General features: G+C 41.6%; 2 protein-coding genes across 13 annotated transcripts in view; both read left to right on the top strand.

Annotated features, from left to right (window-relative positions):
* The window catches only part of LOC128700714 (titin), a 333838-nt gene that overhangs the window by 303338 nt on the left and 18331 nt on the right, over positions 1 to 12169 (top strand). For all 12 annotated transcript variants that reach the window (XM_070097261.1, XM_070097260.1, XM_070097253.1 and 9 more), the window contains one exon: positions 1901 to 2038. In XM_070097261.1, coding sequence (XP_069953362.1) covers positions 1901 to 2038 — 138 coding nt within the window. The remainder of the gene's footprint in view (positions 1 to 1900; positions 2039 to 12169) is intronic.
* On the top strand, positions 2045 to 11937 carry LOC138854357 (uncharacterized). The gene has a single exon (XM_070096976.1). The coding sequence runs from the start codon at positions 2278 to 2280 to the stop codon at positions 11935 to 11937; it is 9660 nt and encodes a 3219-aa protein (XP_069953077.1). The 5' UTR covers positions 2045 to 2277.

Here is a 12169-nt window from a genome sequence, read left to right as displayed (position 1 = left end):
CCAGATTGTGTCCAAAAGAGGGATTTTGAAGGGTTTGAGGCTGACCCTGACCCTGCTGACCCTCTGCCTGTTGTGGAAGGTATTGTGGCATTGGGGAAGTCCATGGGGTTAGAGATGAGTGGCAAGGATGTGGAAGAGTTGGTGGATGGCCACAGGGAAGAGCTAAGCACTGAAGAGCTGCAAGAGCTTCATTTGGAACAGCATCAGACCACAGCTGAGGAACTTGCTTCAGAGGAGGAGGAAGAGGGAGTGGATGAGGTGCCTTCTTCACAGATTAAGGAAATTTGTGCAGTGTGGAATATGGTGCAAGCATTTGCTGAAAAATATCACCCTGACCAAGCTGAAACAAGCCATCTCTGCAACAAGTTCAGTGACAGAACCATGTCCCATTTTAGGGAAATCTTGAAGAGGTGCCAGAGACAGAGGACTGTGGACAGTTATTTTGTGAGACGGGTCCAGTGACTCTCAAGCTGGGCCTGGTGACATTAAAAGACAAAGAAGGGAAGTAACCCCAGATAATGTTGCCTAAAGTCTTTATGAAAGGGGATTCCCTTTCCAAACAGTAAGTGCTCCCTCACTCCTCCTCCCTATCTTCCCAATGCCAGCCACAGTCTTCAATAAAGGTAAGTAAATGTTATTTTAAATGTTTATTTAAATGTTAATTTATCTTTTGTATTACTAATTTAAGTAATATATATATTTATCTGTGTTGTGTGTATGTAAAACTATAGTTATTCTTTAAAAAAATGTATTTTGAGAATATTTTTGTGGGTCTGGAACGGATTAATTGGATTTACAATATTTCTTATGGGAAATATTACTTAGACTTTAGTACTAGCTCGAATGGATTAAGTATATGTTGGGGTGTTGCTAGATGCTGTATGTGGTCATTAATTACTGTATATTCGTGTGTGTTTTTTTCCATTTAGCTCATGAATGGTAGTCTTAAATATTGTTTATGCTGAAGTGTAGGTCTCACTTGTTGAATTTCTTGCATGTTATTTTGTACAGAATTATATGCTATATGTGTACAGTATATCAGCATGTATATAAATCATGTTCTAAGTTATGACAAGATAACTTTCATGGTTAGTTTCTAAAAAATCATTAAATGAAAGTCATTCAAAAATCACTGATACTGTATTTGTTACTTATTAAAGGTATTCATAGTTAACATATAGTTAACATAGTTAACTATTCACACAGTTTACAGATGTTTTGCAATAAACACTGAAAATAACAAATTTAAAGTACAATTTACCAAGTGGATTTTGGCCATTATTTTCTATATGTTTTTTAACTTCAGTTTAAAAGAGTTTCTACTTATATTAATTTGCCATTGTAATTTATATCAATGCAAGATTATGTGATAAAATTTTTAACCAAGGTGTTTTATGTCAGTCAAAAAGTCCAGTATATCAAGGTTTTGTTTTACAGCCTCTCCTCACTTAGCGACATGCTTGTTTACCAACCACTCGAACTTATAATCAACTCTCCACCCATTATGCAAACCTAAGTAATGTATATTAGAGCTGATTTAATCTATCCTATTTATTACAGTATACTACTGTATAAACATTTAAAAATATAGTAAAAATGTTATAAATAGTGCAAAGGTGACATTAAAAAAAATCTAAAGAAGGTTGACACAAACCCACTACAGTTTGCTCCTCACTTAATGACCGATTCGTTTACCGACCTTCTCTTAGAAACAGAACCCCATTGTTAAGTGAGGAGAGGCTGCACTTGTTTTACCATTCTGTAGCTGCTTGCACTTGGTTTTTTAATACCATGTTCCTTTTGTGAATTTTATTTTACATGTTATTTAGTAAGCATTTTTTAATTTTCTACTTTTCTTTAAGATTAGCATTGTAATGTGCAATTTTTTTTTTTTTTTCAGCTCTGCGAGAGGAGCTGAGCGGCCATGATCTGGGGCAAGGGTTACGCACCCAAGCCAACTCGGCGCACTCAAAGTTTGAGGCAGTGTCCAAGTCCACCACTAGTAGCTCAAAAGAGTCCAATTTGCGTAGCAGCGAGGGTGAGTTAGAACCCATAGTTTTCGAACAGTTGAAAACGTCGCTTGAGGAATATAGACAGCGTTTTGGTGGTGGGGCTTCTTCAGGGATACGTTCTAGGGTTAATCTTTCCGCTCAGGGCTCTTCTGCACCTAATGCTTTTCTTTCTAATACTACTAAGTCGAGTAAGGAATGTACATCTGATTCTATCATAGAATCGAGTGACGATTTTGCTAGAAATCAAAACGAATTCACCACATTCATGGAAGGGGTTAAGGCTTCCATTGAAAACACTGGCCTGAAAAGTCAAAAGACGGGCCAAGCTGAGCCTTGCAGGGATCAAAATAATAGTGATGAATTTAGCACAGAATTAATAGTTGAAGTTAATTCGGTGCTAGATAAATTGAAAAACAATATTTGTAAATCTAAGAGCCAGACCTTTGCTAGTGTTGAAGAAGAAAGAGAGCAGGAGGGTCAGGACCCAGAGCTGCTTTCTCTTATCGATCGCCTACAGATGTCACTTGGAGGTGTTCTCTTGGATCGTGAGATTGGTGAGGAAGGTAAAACAAAAGACAAGGATAGGGGGGATGATAGGCATGCTTCTTCATCACAGTCCGATAGTAAGAAAGATAGTCTTGACAACACTGAGGGTGAGGATGAAGATGAAGAGGAAGAAGGTGAGGAGGAGGAGGAAGAGGAAGAAGAGGAGGAAGAAACAGATGATGATGAAGAGGAGGAGGAGGAAGAAGAGGGTGAAGAACCAGAAACTGTAATAGAAGCTAATAAAGGCCTCAACAAAAGCTCTAGTGGAATAATGAAATCCAGCTCTGCAGGGATACTCCACTCTCCTTCATATGCATCGTCAGGAGCTGAAAGTCCGCTAGTCATCACGGGTGGCCTCAAGTTTAGCGTTAACCTCAATGAGGCCAAAGGTATTGTTCTCAAAGTGGATGAAATGAGATCTGACAAACAGCAGAGCCAGCTGTCTCATTCTTCAGAGAACCCCACTTCTAAAACAACAACTAGTGACCGCCAGTCTCTAGAGCGACAAAATAGCCGTAATGAGGCCAGAGTTGTTCTGTCCTCTGCAATAGGGAGATGTAAATCTCGTGAGGAGCTAGTACGACAACCATATACTGAGGGAGAGGATGGAGAGAAAATACATGATGATGATAATGAAAGCCTTACAAGAACATATGATGATAGTGAATCAGTTTCTACAAGAGATGGAACTCCAGACAGCAGGATGAGTGATTCAGACACCACACGTAGGAAGGACAAGAGAGAGATTCCATGGAAGATAAGAGCAGCAAAAAAGCGTATTGAGAGACCAATGATGGATGAAAATGCTTCCATTAAAAATACCTCAACATCTGTGTATTCGCCTTTAGCCAGTGCAGCAATTGTTCAAAGAAGGCAGAAAGCATACAGTGATTTATGGGGATCAAAACCAACTCCTTATCGACTTCCATTCCCAAACGAAAGTCGTTCTTTTGGTAATGTCTCAGATATCAAGGAAAATTGGAAAGCTCTCTTGCAATGCAGTTCATTAGAACAACTTGGATATATACATAAACCTGTGCAGGCAAAAACAGCTCAAGAGTTTAAGAGAGAGTTTGGTCACATTATTACATCGTTCTCAGCAGGACACATGAAACAACGCAGATCCATAACTCAAGTTCCTGTCAACCACACCAGTGATAAGAGTGACTCTGATGACTCTGATGATGAGGGAGAAGTTTTCTCTCTCAAACCATATGAAGAAAAAACTGGAACTAAAGCCCAGTTATCAGGAGTATTCCAGAAGCAGCTTGAGTCTCAAATTGTTAAACCTAGCATTGCTTTTCAGAAACATGAAAAGTATGATGTTCTGAAAAACAGTGATTACTTCACAGAAAAGGCTTTGGAGGCTCAGCCAGTTCCTTTAAATGAAAAGGTACTGGAGATGAAGAAGAAAGACAAGAGTGGCCAGCAACAGAGCCAGCAGTCAGTTGCTCCTAGTATTCCTCCACGGCAGCAGTTTGCTCCTATAGTACCAGTACCACCAAAGCGTCCAACATCCCTGGCAATTCAGCCAACAGTTCCTGATTGTCGCCCTGGATATTTCCATTCAAATTATGATGCAGATGCTCATGCTGAGCCACCACCACCTTTGCCTCAGAGGGGAGAACTTCCACAACCACCACCTCTTCCAGAGAGGACAAGTAATGGCCATAGTGATACAGAATACCAGTACCACTCACCTAGAATTAGTCAGATTCATAATGTAACTTCCATAGTCAGTACCAGCCAGCAGCTTTCAAGGTCCAAGTCAACACCTGCTGCCAATGTAGCATCTGGTTATCTTGAATTAAACATCCCATATAGCAGTCTAGAAAAAAAATCCAGGGGAAGTTTAGGAGATAATATAAGTACAGAGAGCAAACTGAAGATAGGTTTTACTGCAGCAGTTGCTGAAAAGACTATAAAAACTAACCAAGTGAGTCGTATACAGAACATGATTCAGAAGCAGGTCTCTTCAGAAACTGAAGAAGCTAATGTGAGTCATTGGGTCAGGAATGAAATCTCACGAACAAAGAGTGCAGGGTCTGTTGCTGGAATGATTAAGAATTTTGATAACATACAAGATGAATATCAAGTTCAAGACGGTGAGACACTGACAAAAACTGAATCCGGGGAGTTGGGCAAAACAGTTAGTGGAAATACAGGTGTGTCTGATGACCCAAGTGCAAAACTCTTCACTCCAGAAATGCTGGTGAAAATTGCAGTCCACAAAGCAGCTATAAACAAACAACTGAGTTTTGGTGAGGAACAACGGCGGTCAGGAATGGTTCGTGCATGCTCAGAAGATGCTGGAGAACCACCAGCATTACAGCGACCTGGAGCTCCCACTTACCGCCGCATGAACACCATAGGAGCCTCAGAGAGAGTTGCTGTGGAACACAAGAACACAGTGTGGCAGGGCGTCCATGAACACGCCAGGGAACAGCAGGTGCTAAGGAAGAAACAAGAAGAACAAGAAGAGAGAATGCAAGAGTTGCAAAAGACACAACAGTTTCTGCATCAACAAGAATTTCAAGAACAGCAAGTACTACAGAGGCAACAGGAGCAGCAACAACAGCAGCAACAGCAAATGGAATTACAGCTACAACAAGAGCTGCAGAATCAGGAGCTGCAGAAACAGCAAGAGTTACGGAGACAACAGGAAATGAATAGGAAGAAACAAATGAAAAAACAAAAGGAACTACAACAGAAGCAAGAACTACAGAAGCAACAGGAACTACAGAGACAACAGGAACTGCAGAGACAGCAGGAACTGCAGAGACAGCAGGAACTGCAGAGACAGCAGGAACTGCAGAGACAGCAGGAATTGCAGAGACAGCAGGAATTGCAGAGACAACAGGAATTGCAGAGACAACAGGAATTGCAGAGACAACAGGAATTGCAGAGACAACAGGAATTGCAGAGACAACAGGAAATGCAGAAGCAACAGGAACTGCAGAAGCAACAGGAACTGCAGAGGCTACAGGAACTGCAGAAGCAACAGGAATTGCAGAGACAACAGGAATTGAGGAGAAAGGATGAGTTGCAAAGACAGCAAGAGTTACAAAGACAGCAAGAATTACAAAGAAAACAAGAGTTAGAAAGACAACAAGAGTTACAAAGACAACAAGAGTTAAAAAAACAGCAAGAGTTACAAAGGCAGGAGGAGTTGAGAAAACAAGAACTAAAAAGACAACAAGAGTTGAAGATGCATGAAAAGTTAAGGAGGCAACAGGAATTACAAAGACAGGAAGAACTGAGACAGCAACAAGAGTTGCAAAGACAGGAAGAATTGAGACAGCAGCAAGAGTTGCAAAGACAGGAAGAATTGAGACAGCAGCAAGAGTTGCAAAGACAGGAAGAATTGAGACAGCAACAAGAGTTGCAAAGACAGGAAGAATTGAGACAGCAACAAGAGCTGCAAAGACAGGAAGAATTAAGGAGACAGCAAGAACTGCAAAAACAGGAAGAAGCAAGACAGCTACAGGAACTGCTAAGACAGGATGAATTAAGGAGGCAGCAAGAACTGCAGAGAGAGTTAGAGGAACAGCAAAATGAATTGCGGAGGAAGCAAGAACTACAAAGGCAACAGGAAGAATTGCAGCAGCAGATATTGAAACAACAAGAACAGATTCGTCAACAACAGGAGCTGATAAAACAACAGCAACTTCTGCTTCAGAATCAACAAACAGCCAGTTTTCCACTAATTCAGAAACAACCTGCCCTTCCACAGGTAAGTAATGTTTACCAACCAGGAAAGCCTCTTAGTGCAGTCCAACAAGCAGTATTGGAAGAGGCATCAAAAACCAGTGAATCAAATGCAGTGTCAGCTTTTGCACAGCACACACAAAAAACTCAAATAGTGGGAGTAGGTGAAGCTCACATGACAGAAGCAAATACTGACATTCAAGATACAGTACGGCAAGGACGTCGACCTTCCCGAACATCCCTCACACGACAGGGTAGTGTGGAGGGTGCTGCTGGACTGGTAACTGCCGCACTTACCAGGCACCAGTCCCGCGAGGAACTGGTGCGTCAGAGAAGTCATTCTGCATCAGGCAGGACTACCAGCCAGAGCTCCCAGGGTTATGCTTCTAATCCAGAGGTGGAAGATTATTTTGGTGACTGTGATACTGAGATGAATGATGATGAAGTATTCACAGGTGAGACTGCTCACCATAAAATACATCACGTGAGTGCTATGCAACTTGGTACAAGCATTGAGCCTAATCCTAACACAACAGAAGCTTCAAATGCTGGTAAAGTTTCTTGGTCCATCACTAATCCTTCTGTTCAGACACTGTCAAAACAGTTGCCTAAAACTCCTGAAAAATCAAGTGTGTGCCGTGTACAAAGCCAGCGTGGCTTACCAGGGCAAGAAGTACAAAAAGTGACATGTCCTGAAATGGACCGTGTGAAGAGTTCTTCAGTGTCTTCACTGATTGAAAGGGTTCAGTCTCCACCTCATAAGCCTAAAATAAGAGCTTTCCAAAAGAACTTTTCTTTTGATAATGTATCTTTTAGTACTCAGAGCTCTTCAGTGTCTTCACTTCCAGATTCCCCTAAGCAGATGCAAAGCCCAGAGCCAACTCGTAAGGGTATTTTTGGTGTTCGATCAGTTTCCATGTCAGAAAATGACAGAGCAAAAAGTTCCTCGGTAACATGTTTGAGTGACCATGCTAGTCAGGCACAGCACAGTTCAAGTCCACTAAGAAGTGGAGTCAGTGTATGTGTATTTAACCCTGCAATGCGAGACACTGTTCGTGCAAAGAGCTCTTCATTTGCTGCACTTCAAGAACATACTAACATTAAGCCTCCAGTACAGGGTATTGGCTTTCAAAATGCTGTGCTTGGACATGTCACTCAGTCTCTGAAAAGTGTTAAAATTCCTGATACAAAGAATCATCAAACATTCCCACAGCCAAATAATTCTAGTCTAGAAGCTTTATCAGCCTCTAAATTTGGAAGTACACCTTCTATAGCACCTTCAAAGCTAAAAGCTTCAGACTATGTTGTGCCACCACTTCCAACAACTGCTATGCGTCAACAACAGCTTCGAGAGCAGCAGTCACAAAAAGGATCCAATTGGGGCACTGTTCCTAATAATACAGTAAAACCAAAGTCTTCTGATTTCAGTGTTCCTCCTCTTCCAACGACAAATTTTACTCCACAAGGAGTATCTCGGTGGGGCAGTGTTCCTGACTCTGTTTCCAAAACCAAATTCTCAGAAGTAGTTGTCCCTCCTTTGCCCTCATCCGCTAATCGTGGGCGACTCCACTCTGCTCCCAGTCATGATTCTAGATTGGCAACTCAACAACCTACAGCATTATCTTCAAGCAACAAGAATATTGCCTCATCCACAAATAAATTTGAGGAGGGAGCTACAACCTCAAGCACAGCATGCAAAACCACAGGTGCGTCCAAGAATCTAGAGTCCATAAATGCGACCAAAGAACAGGGATCTGCAGGTAAGGTTGCAAGTGTGTGGGAGTCTGCTGTACATGCTTCCGAGGAAACCAAGAATTCTACTTCTAATAAGCCATGGAAGAAAGGTGTAGCATCAGATGTAACGGGTCAGTATGTAAAGAAAAGTCGGGAAAAGCTCTTAGAGGGTAAAAGTAAAGATGAGCAAGAGTATGAAAATGTTAATTTAAAAGAAGCGAAAAAAGTTAAGAAAGCCATGAAATCACAGAGAGACGCTTGGGAAAAGTCAGTTAGCGTGAGTCCTACCACACCTTCAGCAATATCTGAGGAAAGGGCTAAACTAGTAGGTAGGGTGGAAGCTAGTAAGTGGGAAAATATTATAAGTAAAAAGGGGGAAGCAGTTAAAGAAAAGTGCGATATAAAGAAAATTGACAAAGTTCAGATAAACAAATGGGAAACCATCACAAACGAAATTAAACATGATGATATAAACTCTGTGAAGAATGAAGTTGTTAAGATGAGAAACAAAGAAAAGAAAGAAAAATGGGAAAATCTAATTAGTGGAGAGGGGTCAAGGACGAAAGAGCGGGAAGATAGAGTTAAAAGGCTAAGTAAAGAACAAATACAGCAGTGGGATGGGATAGACAAGCCAGAGGAGGAGGTAACACTTGATACTGGACAACGGGTGAAACGCCTGAGTAAGTTACAGTTTGAAAAGTGGGAGATAGCAGCTGGAACAAGTGAACCCTCAGATGATGAAAAGGGGTCCATTCCTTGGAAAGATCCATCAGTAATAAGTTCTAGAGTCAAGAAAGAAATCACTAAATTTGAGGATGTGGGTGGTACCAGTTCCCCTGGTGACTCACGTGAGACTTCCCCACCCAGGGGCATACGACGCTCCAGTTCTGGCCTGATCAAAAAGACTCTAGCTGCGTTTGAAGTAGGGATGACTGAGAACACTGAGAGACAGGATACAACCCCACCTTTAGGCCTTAGACGCTCTGGTTCTGGTTTTGTGAAAAAAGGTATTGCAGCATTTGCTGAAGTGGACCGTGAGGCTCAAGAGAGCCAGTCAGCACCACCTTTGCGCCGCTCCAGTTCAGGGCTCATCAAGATGGGTTTGGCAGTGTTTGAGGGCCAAACCACACCTGCCTTCCAAGCTGAACCAGAGACTTCTTACTTGGAGAAGCGACGAAGTTTTCATTCACACAGTGATCGATTCACAGCACTGATGGAGAAGACAGAGCAGGGAGGCACAGTACAAGTGGCCACCCTCAGGATACCCGTGGAACTTCTCCAGTCACAGCAGAAGAGGCCACAGAGTCTTGCTTTCTATCCTTCTACTTCCAAACCAGAAACTGTGTCATCGTCCAGTGTGTTGCCATGGGGTAAAGAGCCTCAGAAGCGGCACACCCCCTCCTCCATTACTCCTAATGCCATGTATGCTCAGGGTCAGTTTGAAGCCTCCATTTCACCAGAAAGTGCTGAAAAGAAGCGTAGAGAAATTGCCGCATTTTTCCAGCAATCTAGTAACGAAATATCTCGTAAAATGCAACAAGCTAAGACCAGTAGCACAACTCAGCCTAAAGATCAGGACGAGCTAGCTGACTCTTGGGAAGAACTCTTGTTAGGTACAGACTTAGACACCTCTGTAGATGAGGCATTTTCAGAAACACTCTTGAGGGATTTAGAACTAGGAGATGAACCTTGTCCAGGGTTGGAGAACAAACAGCAGAGATGTAGGAGCATAGTTAAGGATTATAATAGTGAGCTATCTCAGAGTACATACAAATCAAAAGTAACTCGAGATCAAAGTTCCCAAGAGTGTTCAAGTCTAGTGGTGGTAGGTCAAACTGCTGAGCGTCGCCGAGAGAATCCTGACCTCCGTCGGCAGGTTCTTAATCAGTCACATTGCCTTGAACAGCAAGCAGTTGGTACATTTGAATCTTGCTCGACCTCTGAAGGGCATGCTGTGCAACTTTGTGGCACTTTGGAGCAAAGCGGGGATGACACGCTTCATACTGAAGGAGGGAACAATAGTGGTGGTGGTGAAGGCTCCATAGGTATGTGTCAAAAATTCACTCATAGCAGCTTTGCTGTCAATGATTCTCATGAATGCTTACTCACAGCTGACCACAACCTGCCTGAGGGTCATTACATTCAAAGTGATAGTGGAGTAGGAACCATCCCTAAATATTTTTGGTTGAACCTGAATGTAGAAGACAAGCATATAGAGCCCAAAAGTAAAAACAAATCAAAATTTTGCCATTTTCTCTCTTCCTCTTTGCAGCCAAATGTATTTAGCCCAGAGAGTAGTGAAAATGAAAGTCAGTCAGGATCTGATAGTGAAGGAGAATTTGCAGATGAGGAAGACAATGTAGGGCATGGAGAAGGCTGTAACTCTTCTTTGATATCAGCTCTTTGTAAAATTCAAGCAGATCCAAAATTTTCTATTCCAAAAATAATAGTGACTGACCTAGATGCGAATGTACCTAGCATTGCAGCAGATAATGTACCCCCTATTGGTGTAAACACAAAACATTTTCTAGCTGTGAGTAATTCCCAGTCACCTGTGGTTATCACCAAAAAACAAACGGCAATAATGCAAAACTTTTTAAAGGAAAATTTGTGTGAATATTTCCCATCACACACTGAAAAAACAAGTGTCACATCTCCCTCCAGGGAGGCTGACAAAAGTTCTTGCAAAGAGCGAGATGAAAATTCATTAGATAAAAGTTCAAAAAATTCAGATAGTGAGGGTGACTGTGGGACTCGTGTATCAGAACAAAGTAGTGGGTTGTGTAGTCGAGGGTCTCAACAAACTCTAACCTTAGGCAACACTTACAACTATATCAGACCATTTCCTGCTGATCATATAGATGAAGCACAACAGTGGGATAATGTGGATATTGAGAGTAAGGAACGGCATATCATAACTAACGTTGACCGGCATAAATATAAAGAATTCCATACAGAAGAGATGTTAATAGGTTTAGAGGAAGATGAGAGAAAGGATAGAAGTGAAAATGATGAAAGAAAGAACAGCAGCAAGGAGGAAGATGAGTTTTCAGCTGCAGTAGATAGGAAACAAGCAACCATTCCAGTTATTGTATCTGTTTCAAGATCATCACCTCAGTCATCATACTCAACTGCATCTTCAGAGACAAAACCATCTCGCACAGGATCTTGTCAAAAACTGTCACTTCCATGTGCCACAAGACCATCATTTTTGCCCTTAGCTCCATCCTGTTTAAATCAGAATTATGAATGTGTAACCTTGCCATTGAAACAGTCTACACTTTTGCTGCAATCACAGTCACCATCTTCATTATCTAATTTAGTTATTACACTGTCTTCACCATCATCTAATGTAGAAATGCTATTGTCATCACCAGCATCTAGTATGGACTTGGCACAACCTAGCTTAGGGATAGCATCCTCCTCACCATCATCTAGTGGACTTACATCGCCTGCACTCTCACCTTCGTCCACCCCTCAGAAATCTCCATGTACACCTGAATCAAGTGCATCCTCATCATATTCTGCATATTTGAATCATTCCATGCCTTCTACTTCACCCTCCACCCCATCTAGTGTATCACCACTCATCTCCCCATTGACATCATCATCAGCATCACCTGCCACACCACCATCTATTGACAGGTTACCTGATTTACTTCAGAGTTGTTTCTCCTCACTTGCTTCACAGTCTGCACACAGTGATAACAGGTCATCTGACTGTGATGTTTTGTTAGGCTCGTCAGACATTGATTGTGAATATACAACTGGTTTGAAAAGTATTTGTGAGGATAGTAATGATAAGTGTGAACTTTGTGTGTCTAATTCTGACTCTTCTTTAGTTGAGTCTGGCAGCACAGTTGTCACTGTAATACTTAGGACAGACACTCTTTCATCTTCTAAGCATCCTGAAGCACCTGAACAGGTTATTTCTTAAAAAATACTGTATGTTTTAAAGACAATTAGTTTTTTGTAATAAGCTTAATGAGGGACCAGACCTGAATGACTTGACTACATGTGTCAGTAATGAACAGCTTAACAACAGATGCAGATGCAGAAAATCCACATTTGAGGTCAAACATTAGGAAATATAGGAAAAATAAGCAGAGAGGTTACTGAAGAAGTTATGTGTAATATAATTATGAATACCACACTGCAGAGAATGTATT

This window comes from Cherax quadricarinatus, chromosome 56 (genome assembly GCF_038502225.1).
Source record: "Cherax quadricarinatus isolate ZL_2023a chromosome 56, ASM3850222v1, whole genome shotgun sequence".
In the NCBI taxonomy this organism is placed as follows: domain Eukaryota; kingdom Metazoa; phylum Arthropoda; class Malacostraca; order Decapoda; family Parastacidae; genus Cherax; species Cherax quadricarinatus.
This window is presented reverse-complemented; position numbering and strand designations above follow the sequence as displayed.